Source organism: Lactuca virosa, chromosome 3 (genome assembly GCF_052849685.1).
Source record: "Lactuca virosa cultivar CGN04683 chromosome 3, Lactuca_virosa_CGN04683_v6, whole genome shotgun sequence".
Taxonomy (NCBI): Eukaryota; Viridiplantae; Streptophyta; class Magnoliopsida; order Asterales; family Asteraceae; genus Lactuca; species Lactuca virosa.
In genome coordinates, this window is record NC_136428.1 from 220,995,485 (window position 1) to 221,012,933 (window position 17,449).

A 17,449-nucleotide genomic window follows, 5' to 3' on the forward strand; every position below is an offset into this window, starting at 1 on the left:
AAAAACCACATGCCAATTTGAATTCAAACGGTTTAGATATGCATGTTTTAAATTTTTCACATAATACAAAATAACTGAAAAAAAAATACAATTTGATATCCCGACTTTAGGAGACTGTAAGTCAATGAATATCAAACAAAAATGATAAAATTATAGTGTAAATTTATTTACAAACTCCAAACTACACTCTGGGAAAAATCACATGTCATTCCAACTTCAAAAGAATGAGATATTGATATTTTAATTTTTTCACAAAAGTCTGTTCCGGTTCCTAACACCGGTTCCGTTTCTTATACCCGTTTTACCCGGACCTAAACCCAGATTACCCGAAACCTAGATAAAGACATGCTTTAAACCTGAAACCCCGAACTGGTTCAACATATTCTAGTTCTAACGTTTTGGTTCGGGTCCGATTCCGGTTCCAGTTTTTCGGTTTTAAATCTCATCAATAGTCTAGTATCAACTGGTATGACTCTATGTAGTGCAAATACATGCTATAAATTGACAATACATATACTAGTCTAGTATCAACTAGTATGACTCTATGTAGTGCAAATACATGCTATAAATTGACAATACATATCATGAATTGTCATCACAATAGGCCCAAATTTCTTTCTTTAAATATTTCCATCAGGGTATTAATGATGTGGATTGCCTTAGTTGTCAAACTTTGTGGCATGATGTTGAATTAGTTTTTAACTGTTGTATGGTTGTATCGTTGGGCAAGTTGGCCAAGCTCTATAACTTTCTCCCACATGGCAAACCGAACCTCAATAGGGGTTTCCAAGATAAATTCCTCCATATGTAGCATAAGTTTAAGAGACATCGATTTTTGGGTTTTGTAGGGGTTGAACTCCTGACCTTTGACTTCACGTGGGTATTAAACCCGGCACCTATTCCTAGCTAGGCTGGAAGTCATTGGTAGTTCCTTGTTTATTTAATATGTATTATTAAGATAGAAAATAAAGGGGTTATAGGATTGGTCCTATAGTTCCTTGTTTATTTAATATGTAGTTCTTTGTTTAGTTTCTAAGATCCACCAAATCATCTCATAGGCTTATTTATTTATAATTGGATGTGAGAATAAGCAAAATAAGTTATGCTAGTCATTTATGATCCATGACTCACTCACTTAGAGCACTAACTACTTCAAAAGAATTTCTTCCAAAGGTTCTTAAAATCGCTTTGCTGGTGCGATGTGGAATTGTCATATGCCTTCTCCATGTATATAAATACCATATATGTGATTCTTTTTATTTCTCTAAATTTATATATAAGGCGTCTGATGATATGGATTAACCGAATTGGTTCTATCGTTGCACAACTTAGCCTTTGTACATATCTCCCACAATTTTATGGTATAAATAAGTAATTTAATGCATCTATACTTGTACTAACAATATTTCATAACTCTCTTGGACATGGTCTTAAACCAGCTATGATGTAAAAATAATCACTCTTAATGCCACCTAGTCAGTTTAAATTTGTAATTATTAATTCACTAAATAAGTTAACTAAAAAACTAAAACCAAATAAATCAAAATGATCGACTCACTCACACACTATTCGATTTGTATTAGTTATTGGATTTTGGTTATTTCTCGTTCCCTATAAAATTAACTAAAATGGGCTTATTGTAGCCCAATAAGCAGCTAATATTCGGGTTGGATCCGGATCTTTTATAATGTTAGAGATTGGTTGGCAACTTCCAAAAATAGTTCACGTGCGGCTGCTACATTAAAATCACTTCACGTGGGTGCCATTTGCCAACTGCCCAAAAGTCAATAAACACAAAAATTTAATCTCGGTAAACCAAAATGACTAAATTACCCTTCGTTTCCTTTAACAACTCAAAACCAAACGAACCGGGTAAGGGGTAATAATGCCAATTAACACACTGAGCCCATAAATAAAATGTACACCTAACCAAACTTCTGTTGGGTAGTACAAAAATGAACAAAGCTTTCTTGGTCTTCACAGTACTAGTATGGCGCGCCACCGCACAAGCACCGCCGGCGGCGGTGGTGCCACCGGAGGCTCAGGGATATCTTGAAGCTCACAACAAAGCAAGAGCCGACGTCGGTGTGGCTCCACTCAAGTGGAACATCCAGCTGGGTAAAGCCACGAGCTTACTGGTGCGATTTCAGAGAGATCGACAAAACTGCCAGTTTGCCAACTTAACGAGCGGGAAGTACGGCGGAAACCAGATGTGGGCCACCGGCGAGGTGGTGACGCCGCAGACGGTGGTGGACAACTGGGTCTCGGAGAAGACGTATTACACTTACGCCAATAATTCATGTGCACCTAGCCACCGGTGTGGGGTGTACACGCAGGTGGTGTGGCGGAACTCGGCGGAGCTGGGCTGTGCTTTGGCTAGGTGTTCTAAAGATCAGTCAACTTTAGCGATTTGCTTTTATAATCCGCCGGGGAATGTGATCGGAGAAAGCCCTTATTGATCAAGAAGCAATAAAAATATGTTTTTTTGGGTATTTTCTTGAATTAATTTATGTTTAAGAAATGAATGTTGCATCTCAGATGCACTAATTAGCTGTACTTTATTAGTTTATTAGTAATATGATTTCCAATTTTCAATCATCTAGTGATCTAGATGAGATGCTGTTATTCTGATCAGAACGAAAGTGATGAATCTCGGACAAGGTACAACTTTTAGAGCACAATGTACAAGTCACTAATTAGATTATTAGGGTAACCACAATATACATTACTAGAAGTCTAGAACAATTTTCATTAACCAAAAAAATCACGAAAAAAAATAAGAACTCAAGCTCCATTAATGGCGGAATTCACAAGATCCTTAGAAATCAGATACCTAAAAGCAAAATCTTGAGGAACCCATTCGATCTTTTTTCTTGATTTTAATAGCTGATGTTTCTTTAGGCTTTTCTTGAATTTATCTGGTAAATAGATTTGGATCATTTCAATGATACCAGCTTCACATAATCCTGAATCTTTCCCAAAGCTATGAAGGATTTTTGGTAAAAGAATTATTTGATCTTTTCCTAGACTGAATGTAGCCATGATAAACTCTTCTTTTGCTGTTTCTAGTTCTTGACACACTCGTTTTGGAGTGTAAACACGAGCCTACAAGAACATGATTCCAAATTCAAGTTCAAGTTCAAGATTTTTGCAATTTAATCGAATTTTGTTTAATTTTAAAATGTAAAAGTTTACCGCAGGATCGGAATGACATCCTGAACAAAGTGCGAAGTGCAAAAGGGGTTCCGGATGGTCAATTGCATACGCTTGGCGGTTATCTCCTGCTTTAAGTTTTGTTCGTGAAGATAATAACAAACGAATCCACTACAAAATCGAAACACCAATCAATAAGACAAAACATGATATGATATGAAATGATAGAACATGGTGTACTGTGTTTGACATGTATTGGACTGAGACTGATGTCAATATTGTGTTTGAGATGTATTGGACTGATGTCAATATTGTGTTTGAGATGTATTGGACTGAAACTGATGTCAATAAGACACCAATGTGTTTCCATCTTATGTCAATAATTATATAAAAATATTAAGGATCTACCTGTCCAGGACGCGACATTCGACATCCTAGGATCATGCTTTGAATCACATATGCACTTACGATGTGACCACCAACATTATAAGCCGCCTGCATCAAATCGGAAAATTTAACTTATTTTTACAATTGATAATATCACACATACATTAATTGTTGAGATTTGTTTATTAATATAAAAGATAAGTTTGTCCCACGATAAAAGGTGGAGTATGCTCCATGTTTGTAAAAGAAGTTTAATGTTTTGGTTTCAAAGTGTACCAATCAAAATATTAAATACACATCTAAGGTTAGGGCTAAATCTTTGGAGAATGAGTGTGTAATTGAGAAATTGATATATGTGATTGTAACAATTTTTCATATAATGAAGTTCTATGTGGAAGCTTGTGGTTTTCTCGAGTTTCCCATGTATATTTTGTTTTATTAGTCTATTATTTTTCATTTGGCGGATTGTTGAGAATCTTTGAGACCATTTTTCCAAAGGTAGTGGTTTGCAAGAAATGACCGGTCAAAGGTACATAGCTTTTTCTTACCTTCAACAGTAGAAAGACTCTCTTCATATTGTTTTGTGGGATCCCATAAGCCAAAATAGCCTGGTAGTCCAGAGAAAAAAAAAATAATTCTCACAATCTTACTCTATATATCAGAGAAAAAAAAAACAATTCTCACAATCTTACTCTATATATCGTGCTAAAAAAATCAAAATTTAGAAAATGGTAAGAAACATGATCATACATGCATCACTAACGCGTTATGTATATTAATCCAAAATGCCAGCTTCTCTTCGTGGTTTAACTTCTTAGGATTTACCTCTTCTAATCGAGAAACTAGCGACCTTAACAAAACAACATAAGTTAGTTGAAATTCATAGAACCAAATAAAATTTGTTAAAGAAAAGTGTTTAATCATATAACCTGAAATGCTGCAACAAGTGTGTGATTTCACCAAGTCTCTGGTTATCTTTATAAAGACATCGAACTTCAACCATTGTACTATATGGTCCACTAAACTCATTAACCCCTTGGACATGAAAAGGGTTATCTAATTGCACATCAAATAACCTTGAATCTGTTCTAAACCCTGGACCCCACATCATATCCGGGTGGCGTTTTGGTGAGAAACTATTCATGGATGATGAAGATGATGTAGGAGATGAAAGGCCATGGTTTGTAAGAGGTGATTCCGCAAGCTTGCAGTATATAGTCGACATGCACTTCACCATGTCTTCTGAAAGCTTGTTTGGTGTTTCAAGAACATGATCCGAAATCCGAGTGCCTAAATGCTCAGCAAGACTAATTAGGTTTGAAGAATTTGTTTGCGCATACTGTATAGCAACCATATGAATTCATAAAGATAATGTATCGTATATGTTAGGGTCTCACATCAGTTCGACACAGTCTCATCTGATTTGTCTGTGTATATGTTGGAGTCTCTCAGTCTCCCCTCTTTTCCTCACGAGCTCTTTTGGAGAGAAAATTTAATGTGGGGCACCGACATTATATATAGAGGTGAATGAGACTATGTCTAGCTGATGTGACACACAAATAGTATCAACAACATTTTAAAAACAAAATCAACATATCTTGTGGAAAATCGAAGGTACCTCCATCATGGAAGGTGGTTGTGAGTAACAAGCCCGTAAAGATTTGCCAAAAATCTCGGTTGGACAAGTTCTGGTTACCGAAGAGTGGCAATGTTGAACTCCCGAATCTAAAAGTCCATTTTGTTCCTCATTTTTGAAACATGCATTGACATCTTGCCATGAGTTTGTTTGTAATGAGATATCAACCCTACAAGTTTCAAGATACTTTCCTCGTGGTGTAATCGATGGTGATTTTGATGTTTGATAATTGTTTCTTAATGGGGATGAATATGATTTTTTTTGATCAAAAGCCTTTTGGTACAATGAGAGAAGATATCGCTCCAAACGTGACACTTCATACTCTAAAACTGCAATTTCTTTAATAATTTCCATTGTCGGCTGCAATCATTTTTAGGGAAATATTATGAATAAATAGCAATGTAATTAGATTTATTTGTGTATTATGACATCCTTCTTTCATTTCTTTCCGTTACATCATTGTACTTTCATTTATTCTATATTTTGAGAAACATAGTGAATTTTTCATCGTTCTACTTTCATTTATTCTATATTTTAAAAAACATAGCGAATGAAGACGATAATAAATACAGAAGTTGCGATCAATAAGGTAGGGATCATCAAAACACCAAACATTTTAGCAGTGAAAATTGTTTTTTTATTAGGATGACATTGCTTTAATTATGTGGATTTTTTGAAGTATTGTAATAAAAAGAAATGAAAATAGTAGCTATGATAAACTATTCGGTAAAGTAAGCTATTATTTTTGCATTTAATCTTAAAAAGTAATTGAGAATAACGAGGAAAAAAAGTAAATCGTTTGTTAAAATTTAGGACTTAACGAAGAATGTCCCTTTATTAAGTCGTTTTATATTAAGTAAAAAGCACAACTCTTTTATAGATTTATCTCTGATTAAAGTCTTTCCTAAGAACAAATAAAAAGAGCCATTACCTTAGGAATAGAGTTCTTCAAGCGTCCCTTATCCTGATATTACCCATAAACACAAGTACAAAATCGAGTGTTAATATTCAATCATTCTCACCACTATCTTCATGAATCTTTTCTTATTCAATACATACCAACTTAACACGTTCAGAACGTTCAAGGTTATCTTCTTCAAATTTATTCGTGGCTGGAAAGCTGCCATTGTTAAGAACATTTAGCATCTTGGAGTAAACCCAATAGCATATATATATATATATATATATATATATATATATATATATATATATATATATATATATATATATATATATATATAAGAGAATAATGAAGAATCACAAGTCATAAAATTCGAAACTTCGCAGAAATTTATACAAAAATGTTAGATACCTTTTAGAACGCTTGTGGATGCAGTTCATTCTTCCCATTTCAGCCATACTACTACTCGTACTACACCCTTCAAAACTAAATCAAAACACAAATCACCACCATTTACAGTAAGCTTTTAGTGACATGTTCCATGAAAAATGATTTAAAAAAAAGTACAAATAAAGAGTAGAAAGAACTTACCAAAACTATCCAGAATTGGAACTTTTACAGACCCAAAAAGGAAAATAAGAAATGGGTCCAAAAAGTCGAAGTCAAAACCCCAACTTTTCTTCTTGCACTACGGTTTCTGAACACAAAAGGAGCATAAAGAATGGAGAATAAAAGAGGGTTTATCTTAACTGTGAAGAAAAAAGCGAAATCTTTAGTTCTTTACAACTTTTCTTTATGGGTATTTGTGGAAAACGAAAGGGTTCCCGATGAATGAATGAAAAAAGATGAAATCAAAGAAGATGGATGAATTTAAAAGAGGGTTTGTTGTATTTAAGGATAAATTTGTAGATTTGTAGAAAAACTTATGCCCACATTGTGAGTTGGTGAGTGGTGACCGTTTCCTTTCACCTTTGTACCATACCGCCATTTTTATACACGACTCTCTTTTTAACAATTAGCAAACAGCCAAAGAAGGTTAATTTATTAACTTAGATTTTAAGCACACGCCATGTGATGATTGTGAAAAGGTCCGATAATGGACCTAAAAGGTGTTTTAAGTTCCATCCTTTGACTTATTAATCTAAGGAGATATATATATATATATATATATATATATATATATATATATATATATATATATATATATATATATATATATATAAAATAATAATAATAATAATAATAATAAAAGCCAAGGGACAATTATACTCCTTTTGTATCACTTTCATAGTTTTGTATCAATCGGTGCATGTCCTTTTGGTATTTGATGAGCTCATTAAATTTATAAGCTTATAGTTTTTTTTTTTTTTTTTTTTTTTTTTTTTTTTTTTTTTTTGAACCGGCAAATACAAATATATAAAATCTACTCCTAATCTAACACCTAATACCACCTATGTCCACGACGGGACTAGAACCATCGACCTCAAAGAGGGAGGACACCATCTCATACCGCTGGGCTAGAAGCCCTTTGGTTATAAGCTTATAGTTAAGTAGTCTAAATTGACGTTTTGTATTATTTAATAGATTTAATTGGGATGTGATTTAAGTGTATAACTAAGGGGGGTTTTCTACTTAATATAACAAAAATCAGAAGATATGTCTCTGCTTCACCATGGGACGGAGTTTGTTTGTTTGTTTGTGTATTTTTTATTTTATTATTATTATTATTTTGTATTATATTGACCGGGTACCATAAACAACAGTTAAAGAAATGACCACATAAATTAATAAAGTGATTACCGTAAAAAAAAACCAAGAACATATCCATAGGCAGGATGTATATTTTTATTCGACCCCTTTGTTAGTAGAACAAATCCAAAAAACCGCGACTTCAATAGTAGAAAGATAGGGGCACACAACAAATGAAACACATATTTTGTTCTTTTCAAAAACATTTTACGAACCAATTTATCTAGCAATTGACTTATTCCATACTAAAGACTCTATCTTCCATTGAATGTTGTAAGCAAGTAAAATACTGTTGGATTAGTGTCTAAGTCCATAACTATTTTGGTATGTACTTGACCCGATTGTGAGCATGGTCCTTTTGGGTTGCCTTCACCATAGCAATATGTAGGATGAATTAAGGAGAGAAAGGTTTAATTATGATTTATTAATATATTTTAAGAATAATATATTAAAGGAGAAATCATATTGTTTAATTAATATTAGTCAAGAATTAATTAAAAATTAATTTTGTGACTAAAAGAGATTAATTAAACTTAGGGGAATGGAGTTGTAATTATAAGATAATTACAATTGGGCTATGGATCACCTAATAATATATAGGTTGGACGAATTCTATGGGAAGCTCATAAGCAATTCGTTCAAGGGATATGTTAAAGGAGTCCATGGGCTGCTTAGGGCCTAAGCAGTTAGATTAGGGTTTCCTAGTTGCAAACCCTAATAGCCTACATGTATATAAAGGACCCCTATGCCCCAAAAACATGGCTAAGTGTTCCTTTAGGGTTTCCAGCCGTTTTTGGTGCCTCCCCTCTCTTCTCTCCTTCATCCAATTGCTTAGTGGTGTTTGTGACTCCATTAGAGGTGCAACACTTGAGGCACTAAGCTTTCTGAAGCCAATCAAAGCAAGGAATTGATTGTTATTACTATATAACAATCAAAGGTAATTACTAAACCCTTATTTCAGTTCTTATATGATAGATCTAGGGTTTATAGCTTTGGATATTCAATTGCATGTTCATTAGACAAACTAGATCCAAAAGCTATTAGGGTTTGCATGTACACCATAGGAATGATGTATTGCTCGAAACCCATCAGTGGTATCAGAGCCTAGGGCTGTTTGTTAGTGAATTTGATGCTTATTTGATCGAATTTTGGCTGAAAATCGATTTTTTTGAGGTTTTTCGACTTAACTCGTCGAGTCAACTGGGTGACTCGCCGAGTCCATAGTGAACTCGACGAGTCCAAGCCTGACTCGACGAGTCAGCGAGTCAGATGGAGCTGATTTCGGGATTTTGACATGTTTTGGCTGTGGATAATTACCTAAAACGTTTTTTATTAATAAAATCCGATTTTTATCAATATTTGGAGATTATCCTTGCTAAAATAGAAGATAATTGTCAAAATTTATATAATCTTTTGTTTTATTAGATAAAGATTGATTATTTGTAATTTAGATTTGAATTATCTTGTGAAAAAGTTTCAATTTTCCCCTTTAGGTTTTATAGTTTAAATTTAAACTTAAAAGTTTTGTTTTTGAAATTTGAATAGTTGAACTTTAATGTTTTGAAAGGATTCAAAACTTGTCCTCAAGTTTTGGAATTTAAATTTTTGATTAAAAGTTAATTTTTGAAATATTTAAATTCTAAACCCTAATGTTTTGAAAAGTTCAAAACTTGCCCTCAAGTTTTGGAATTTAAAAGTTGATTAAAAGATTAATTTTGAAATGTTAAATTCTAAAACCATCGTATTTTAAAAAAAAAAGTTCAAATTACACCCTTATGGTTTTATTTATTAATTAAGGTGTATAATTAAAGGAGATTTTATAAACCCATAAAGTTTTGGTTTACATTTAATTAAATTAAAAGTATAATTTATTAAATTAGACCACCTAGTATTTTAAAAGTGTAAAATACACCCTATACTATATATAACATTAAAAGTCTAATATTATATATATGTATGAGTAAACAGTCAGTCTTACCGTTAGTAAGCCTCATTCACGAAGCTGGTCTATAAGGGGTGTTTAAGGAAATTGCCTATAAAATGGCGATTGAATGGGTATCCACTCTTACCCACCGCACTCTTGACTGGTGGAGGGTCGTTAGCCGAACGGGTAGGATAGGACGAAACATTCCATTATAAGTATAATGAAGTACAAAGTAACTAAATGCTTTCACAAATTCCCAAATCATAGTTACTTTAGGCAAAATGTGAATTTGTATGCTAATCCATGGAATTACACTTCACACCCTTGCCAAACGTTAGTGGGGCATGTGTGGTTAACCGGCACACTAATTTGGGGTTAACATTGGTGGCGAAGGGTGGCTCGATGTTTATCATAGATCAATGGAGCGTGTGTGGTTAACCGGCACATTAATTAGGTGGTAGTAGCATTGAGTGCATCACGTAGATTCGTATGGTTATTCACACCTTGTTTGTGATCTTTGGTATCCCAGTTACAAATTTGAAGGGCATAATCGAGATTAAACATGCCATTGAAAAGTTCAATGAATCTCAAAAGATCTAGGAGTTTCAATTCATTTAAAACTTAAACTTCTTTTTCGTTTTTCATGGTGGAAATTGGTAAATCGTCATTTACCTACCTTCAAATATTCTGCAACTAGATTACGGCATCCTTCTTCTAGGTTGTAGAGTATTGTGTTGGATCCTAGCCTTGATGTTTCATTTAGGTGTTACATCAATGATTCTTATCAAATAACTTGAATTTTCTCCCGTTTTGTAGATGTCTAAATCTTACAATGGTCTTCCCAAGTCCCTTGGAACAAGCTTTCCAAATGAAGATGACGTTCCACGATACGATCAAGGAAATTAGAGTCATGCTTCACTTCCTCCACCTCCTCCAATTATTCTCCCTAACCCACAAGTTCAAAGGCTTGAAAAGTTCAAGCTTACTCAAGCCCTATTGGCAAGTAAACACGAAGATGGGAAACCTGTGTGTGCATACGTCTTGGAGATAAAGTCACAAATTGACAGGTTAAGGATGTTGGGTGTCGATATTTCAGGTGAGTTGGCTGTTGACTGGGTTCTTCAGTCGCTTCCTGAATCATATAGTGAGTTCGTAAGAGAGTACTATATGATGGAACACGACGTGACCCTCATTGATCTCACCTATTTGCTTATAGCTGCTGAATCAGCAATGATTTGGCGTGCTGGTCAAGCAAATTTGTCTGGTGAATCAAACTCCCAAACTTCAATGGACACTGGCAACATTGGAAATCCAGAAAGGACTAAGCATGAGATTGTCCCATGTGCTGTGCCAAAGGAGTCCATTTGCTTTTATTGCCTAGAGAAGGGGCATTGGAGTCAAAGCTGCCCAAACTACCTGAGAGATCTAAGAGATGGGAGAGTCAAGGAATATGGCTTTACTTCAGGTAAAATCCATTATCTAACTCTGTAAGTTCCTATTTTTGATTCTTAATACATGATGTGATAAGATTACATTTTGATGTTTTGCAGGATCAAAGAAAAGAGAGGAAGCTTAAGGAAGAAGCGTGCTGAATCTGATCATGAAGAAATGGATTTCGATCGCATGGATTCGAAGATCAGATTTTTGAGCTGCTACTCTAGAGTTAGGATAGATTGATAAGAAATATGTAATAGCATAGTTTTTCAGTTGAATTACATTGTAAGGACATATTTTTCCGCAATAAAATAAATTTTGATTTTGTCTTACTTATTTATCTTTGCAATGGTGTGTATGAAAAATTGATGTTTAATTGTTTCTATTATTAGCAATAATGGATTTGATTCTTAATTATGTTATTTGTGGAAATGTCGAGAATTTGCCAAATAAGGGAATATTCTCATCGCCCAAGTTTCAATTGGACAGAAACTTGGAATCATACAACTTGGTTGCGTGATGAATGAGAAACTTCATATTTGGAAACTAGATTAATTCTTTGGCAAAGTGTCAAGAGAAGGACTAGGAGATCGAGTACACTAGGTTGTGCATTGATCAAGTCCACCACAAGAGTGATAAAGATATTCGTCAAGATTTACTAAAGTTTAGTAAATATGGTTATACTTATAAGATTAAGTATAATTCTGAGTTGATCGAAAGAGTTTCAATCAATAGCAGAACGAATAAGAAGAATCAAGTAGGCAGAAAGATAAAAGTTTCTCTATTCTAAGAAGAAGGGAGAGTACTTTTATTGTGTTTTGTTGTAACACCCATAAAATTTAAGCCAATTTAAAACATTTTAATCCATTCAAAAACCATTAAGTTATTACAACTTGTTTTGAAAATAGTTTAAACATCAGAGTATCCCCAGAACCAAATCACAAAATCATGAAATATGAGGAGCGGTACGATCACGCCTTTGCCTTGCCACGATCACCCGATGTACCTGAAACAATAAACTGAAAACCATAAGCTCGAAAGCTTAGTGAGTTCCCCCAAAATACCCGTACACACATAACCATACACATACAACAATGAACAACATACTATGGGTCCAATCAACCGTCAGGTTGGAATACCCCAGGCCCTCAACCGTCGGGTTGGAATGCCAACATACTACGGGTCCAATCATCCTTGGGATGGAATACTCTTGGCCCACAACCATCGGGTTGGAATGCCCACACACCTATACATACAATAACTACTACGGGTCCAATCATCCCTCGGGATGGAATACCCCAGGCCCTCAACAATCAGGTTGGAATGCCCACCTACTATGAGCCCAATCATCCTACCGGGATGGAATACTCCTGGCCCTCAACCATCGGGTTGGAATGCCCACCTACTATACATACAATAGCTACTATGGGTCCAATCATCCCTCGGGATGGAATACCCCAGGCCCTCAACCATCAGGTTGGAATGCCCACCTACTATGAGTCCAATCATCCTACCGGGATGGAATACTCCTGGCCCTCAACCATCGCGTTGGAATGCCCACATACTAGCAAACATGTGCACCTATTAAATAAACATATAACAGTCTACAAGACAACATACTAGGGCCCTATCATCCTACCGGGATGGAATACCCTCTACTACTGCTCAACACGTGCACATATAACAGGTAATCTCCCACCAGCATACAGACAGTCAGACCAACTACAGGTCACTAAGCATAGCCACATCCAATCTACCAGAATACCGATCTAACAGAGCATACCATCATATAGCCATCATATCTACCAGGATGCCAACTAACATAACACAGCAGTAACTATCTCAAATAACAAATCAAAGGGCCGGCTTTGGTGCCTTAGACCCTTGGGTATAGTGAGGATAACTCACCTTGCAACTACCGAGCCGAACCACGAAAGCACAATCCTGAAGCACTGCCCCAAACTCCAACACCTATAGCCATCAATGATCCATTGACATAAATATCCGAATTACCATAATACCCTTGAAGGTCAAACTGGTCAAAGTCAAAGTCCTGGCCAAAGTCAACCTTTCTGATTGACCCTACTCGCCGAGTCAACCCGCTGACTCGCCGAGTTCCTAACTCAGAAAACTCTCATATCACGACTCAACTCACCGAGTCACCCCATGACTCGTCGAGTTCAACAATCTCTGAGTCCTATCATGTCCAACTCACTGAGTCACCACTCAACTCGCTAATCTGAGTCTTAACCAGAAGAGGTTGGGGTTTTGCATTCTGACTCGCCGAGTCCAAGAACAGACTCGCCGAGTCCACGACAATCTTCAACAGACTCGCCGAGTTGTTCCTCCAACTCGTCGAGTCCATGCCTATCTTCAACAGACTCGTCGAGTCCAAGAACAGACTCTTCGAGTCCCTTCAGTCCTTTATTCATACAGAGACTTTTCGAGTCATGAAGGGGCTCCAAACTGTAGATCCACTCTTCTGGGGCATGACTCTCATGTAAAGTTGCAAACTTTACGTGGAAACAAAGAGCTATATGCCCAAATCAATCTAGGGCTAAGGTTTAAGACAAGGATGCTTTACCAACAAGCCAAAGGCTGATACTTTATGAGTTTCTGGACCAAGACAAGTCTAGATCTGAAGTAGCAACCTCAGATCTAGACCCCTAACCCGAAATAGATCCTTAACATGCAAAAAGGGCCCCAAATCTCATTCTTGATTAGATATAAATGCAATAGAGTCAAGGTAACAGCTTGTTACCTCCAAAATGTGACCAAGTTGAAGTAGATCCTGGATCTATACCAATCCCTTGATGCTAGCCTCTTGATCTTCAAGTTCCCTTCTCAAAATTCCTCCTCCAAAGCTCAAATCTCTTTAACAATGGAAGCTCACACGATTTTAGGGTCCACTGGCTCTCAAGGGCAATAAGGAGGCTGAAAGGAGGACATATGGTCCTTTAAATAGGGTGCAACCCTTAAGATTAGGGTTTTCTCTTTTCAGCACCAACTCGTCGAGTCCAGCTGTCGACTCGGCGAGTTGGTCACTTAACTTGCGACCAAAACCCGCTCCGACTCGACGAGTAAGCATACCTACTCGTCGAGTACCTTCTTCAATTTACCCTTAAGTCCTTCAATCATACTTCTAAATTTTGGGATGTTACAACTCTTCCCCACTTAAATTAGGCTTCATCCTCGATGCCTACTGCAGTATACGATTCTGAATATACCTCTTGCACTGAAGACTCTGATTTCCCAACCAACTCAGGTCCTTCCCGACCCTACCATTGTACCCCTTTTAAAATAACTTCTTCTCGTGTGGTATCCTTTCCAATACTCCCGGCCAACCATCGGCCTTTTCTACTTAATGTCAGAACACATCAAACCAGTATCACCCGATGATACTGCCACTTTCCTGACATGAACACGCCTAAGAGACTTGCGAACGTTAGACACCACAATAATCCAATGAGCTCTGCTATAACACTAATCCACCTTTCCTTCACCCAAAATTGGCGATAACCCGGATAACTTGCAATTGGGAACGAATCATGTTCCCATCCCGAATCTATTCCCTTTTTACCATGACAGGATACTGCATCCTTCAGCTTCTAGCAACTCCCATGAATCAGCCAGCTATATCACATAACCATTCGTACCTAGCCCAATTAGCCTCGGGCTGGAATACCAGGTATGCCTATAATGGGTCCCGTCATCCCAAGGACGGTATACCCTCGCATTCCATGCATGTTTGGCCCAATCAACCCTCGGGTTGGAATACCAAACACACCAGGTCCAATCAATCATAGGGTCCGGTCATCCTCATGATGGAATACCCTAGATTGGAATACCACTTCTCACATAACTCATGCCTACAACCATACTTGAAGCCCAAGGATCCAACCTTGCAGCTCCCTCAATCTACTCTGATTCGACACAACCGAGTGTAACTCACTCAAATCTCGATATCACGTCTACTCCAAACGTACCATGACAGGAAACATTACTCTCGCGATCCCTAGGTCCACGACCTACGACTGGAATATCCTCACACGGTTCTCAGCCCGGTCTAGACTGCTCCCGAGTCTATCAACTCCGCTATCTCTAACTCCTCTGTCCAAATCTCCAATCTGGACTTACTCACCTTCTCCTCTTCCAAGGAGACCTGAACCATGACCTCGCATCATCAGTCGGTGCCGAAAGTCGGAACCTCACTCTACATCATCCATTTGTGGAGCACGTCGCTATCCCATAACACGTACATATACTCAGAAACTGATTGCATAACCTACCATCCATAAAGAGTCTTTCGCATGCCCCTCAACATTTCCGACACTTGGGAACAACCCCACTGATTGTTATAGCATAGCAGTATCCTCACTGCTCGCTCAAAGATCCACCATACAGACAGGGTTCTTACCATAACTGGAACGCCTCATCGCACCACTTCCCGTAACCGATATCCAAACTGCGTCAGGCGACATTCTTCCAAACCACGCCCCATCCGAGAATTTCCAATTCTCCCCCACTTAGAGCACTAACTACTGTCTACCGGCGGCGAAGCTGGTACGCGACTCAATCATCCCAATCCGAGACAATGAACTTCAAGGGATCCGAGTTCCCGCTGATGATTCTGAATCTCTGGATCATGACCTTCCTCTCTCTTGAATGCATCACCAGATACTACCCCTCTATAATTTCTCAATAATAACTTCTCACTATCATCTACTATGCTCTAATAACTTATGCAGGAAACAAACAACTCATAATAACATGAACAAGATATAGAAGGAAAAGACATACCGGCTGTCACCTCTGGCGCTGTCCCGATATCCTCGGCCACAAGCTGATAAGCACGCCCTGGAGCCTTCGGAGGCTCTGCTCGACCCTGACCCCCGTCAGTAAGTCTCAAAGTCGCTGGTGTTGGGACCTGCACTGGCCTGGTAGCCAAGAGAGGACACTGGGCCTTCATATGGCCCACCTGATCACAATGATAACAAAGTCGAACTCCGGCAGCTGGAGCCTGTTGTCTACAATCCCTGGCTATGTGGCCCTCCTTGCCACACTTGTGGCACCCAGAAGAAGATCAACAAACTCCATCATGTACCTTACCGCACTTCCCACAAGTGCGACTCCTCTGGCTTTCCTGACGATAATCAGCGGCCCTCATCCGTTTCGGCGCAGACTGCGACTGCACCGGGGCCTGCCTCTGCTCCCTCAGCTGGAGCTCAATCTCTAGCTCGCGCCGCCTGGCGGCCTCCTGCAACTCCAACAAAGTATCACATCTCTGCGTGGACACAAACTGTCTGATGTCCCTCTTGAGCATTCTCAGATACCGGGTCATCTGAGCCTGCTCCGAAGCAAACTCAGGGCAGAGCATTTCCCTCTCCGTAAGCATCCTGGTGATCTCCGTCACCGAATCTGAATCCTATCTAAGCTCCAAAAACTCCTGAGCCAATCTCTCCCGCTCAACCCGCAGAACATAACGGGTACTGAACATGTCTCGGAACTGATCCCAAGTAACCGCAGCCCACTGCGTGTCAGAATATGATCCCGTAGTCAACCTCCACCCATCCTTCGCCCCGAGCCTCAAAAGGTTCAGAGCACACCTCACCCTTTGCTCAGCAGGGCACGAACACGTGAAGAAATATCCCTCCACGTCCGACAACCATCTCATCGCAACAATCGGATCCTGAAATCCGTCGAAGGTAGGAGGCTTCGTATTATCGAAGTCCCAGTACTGGAAGCCCCGACCGGCTCCTCCCCCTGCCGCTGTTACAGCCGTTGTAGCTGTCGCGGCAGCCGTCTCAGTAAGAGCTACATAACGATCATCGAAGTACTCCCTCATAGCGGACTTAATAGTCCCAAACAACTCCGGAATCAGACCCCAGACAATCTCGACCACCTCCTCGCGGATGATCTCCCTGACCCGATCCTCTATCAACATTGGCCCCTCCTGACCGATAATCTCAGGTGCCGCTGGGGCCCCCTGATCCCGATCCGGATCCAGTCACAACACGCCTCGTAACCACCATACTGAAAATAGAAGAGGAAAAATATCAGACAATCAGCCTAGATAACCGGGGACCAACTCCCTTCTAAACCCTAGGGGTTGTGACTTCCTTGCTACGCGTATGGGTCCTGTGCTTTCAGTAGTACGGGCCCATACTACCTTCCACACCTACCCATATTTGTCTCAAGTATCACCACAACACCCTAATAATATACATAACACAACGAATGCTCAATCCTCACTCCTAGAGGAATG

At 38.3% G+C, this 17,449-nt stretch overlaps 2 protein-coding genes across 2 annotated transcripts; one reads left to right on the forward strand and one right to left on the reverse strand.

Moving 5' to 3' along the window:
* Nucleotides 1-1,920: 1,920 nt before the first annotated feature.
* Nucleotides 1,921-2,598, forward strand: LOC145167008 (CAP (Cysteine-rich secretory proteins, Antigen 5, and Pathogenesis-related 1 protein) superfamily protein). The gene has a single exon (XM_079086082.1). It carries the CDS (start codon nt 1,956-1,958, stop codon nt 2,457-2,459), a length of 504 nt encoding a protein of 167 aa, XP_078942208.1. The 5' UTR covers nt 1,921-1,955; the 3' UTR covers nt 2,460-2,598.
* An 83-nt stretch (nt 2,599-2,681) lies between these two features.
* LOC145167007 (uncharacterized) lies at nt 2,682-7,045 on the reverse strand. The gene is made up of 11 exons (XM_079086081.1): nt 6,669-7,045; nt 6,489-6,563; nt 6,236-6,296; nt 6,108-6,140; nt 5,159-5,536; nt 4,470-4,879; nt 4,291-4,390; nt 4,089-4,148; nt 3,562-3,648; nt 3,196-3,324; nt 2,682-3,105 (listed from the first exon to the last, which is right to left on the reverse strand). The coding sequence occupies exons 2-11, from the start codon at nt 6,533-6,535 to the stop codon at nt 2,785-2,787; spliced, it is 1,626 nt and encodes a 541-aa protein (XP_078942207.1). The 5' UTR covers nt 6,536-6,563; nt 6,669-7,045; the 3' UTR covers nt 2,682-2,784.
* Between the last annotated feature and the right edge of the window lie 10,404 nt (nt 7,046-17,449).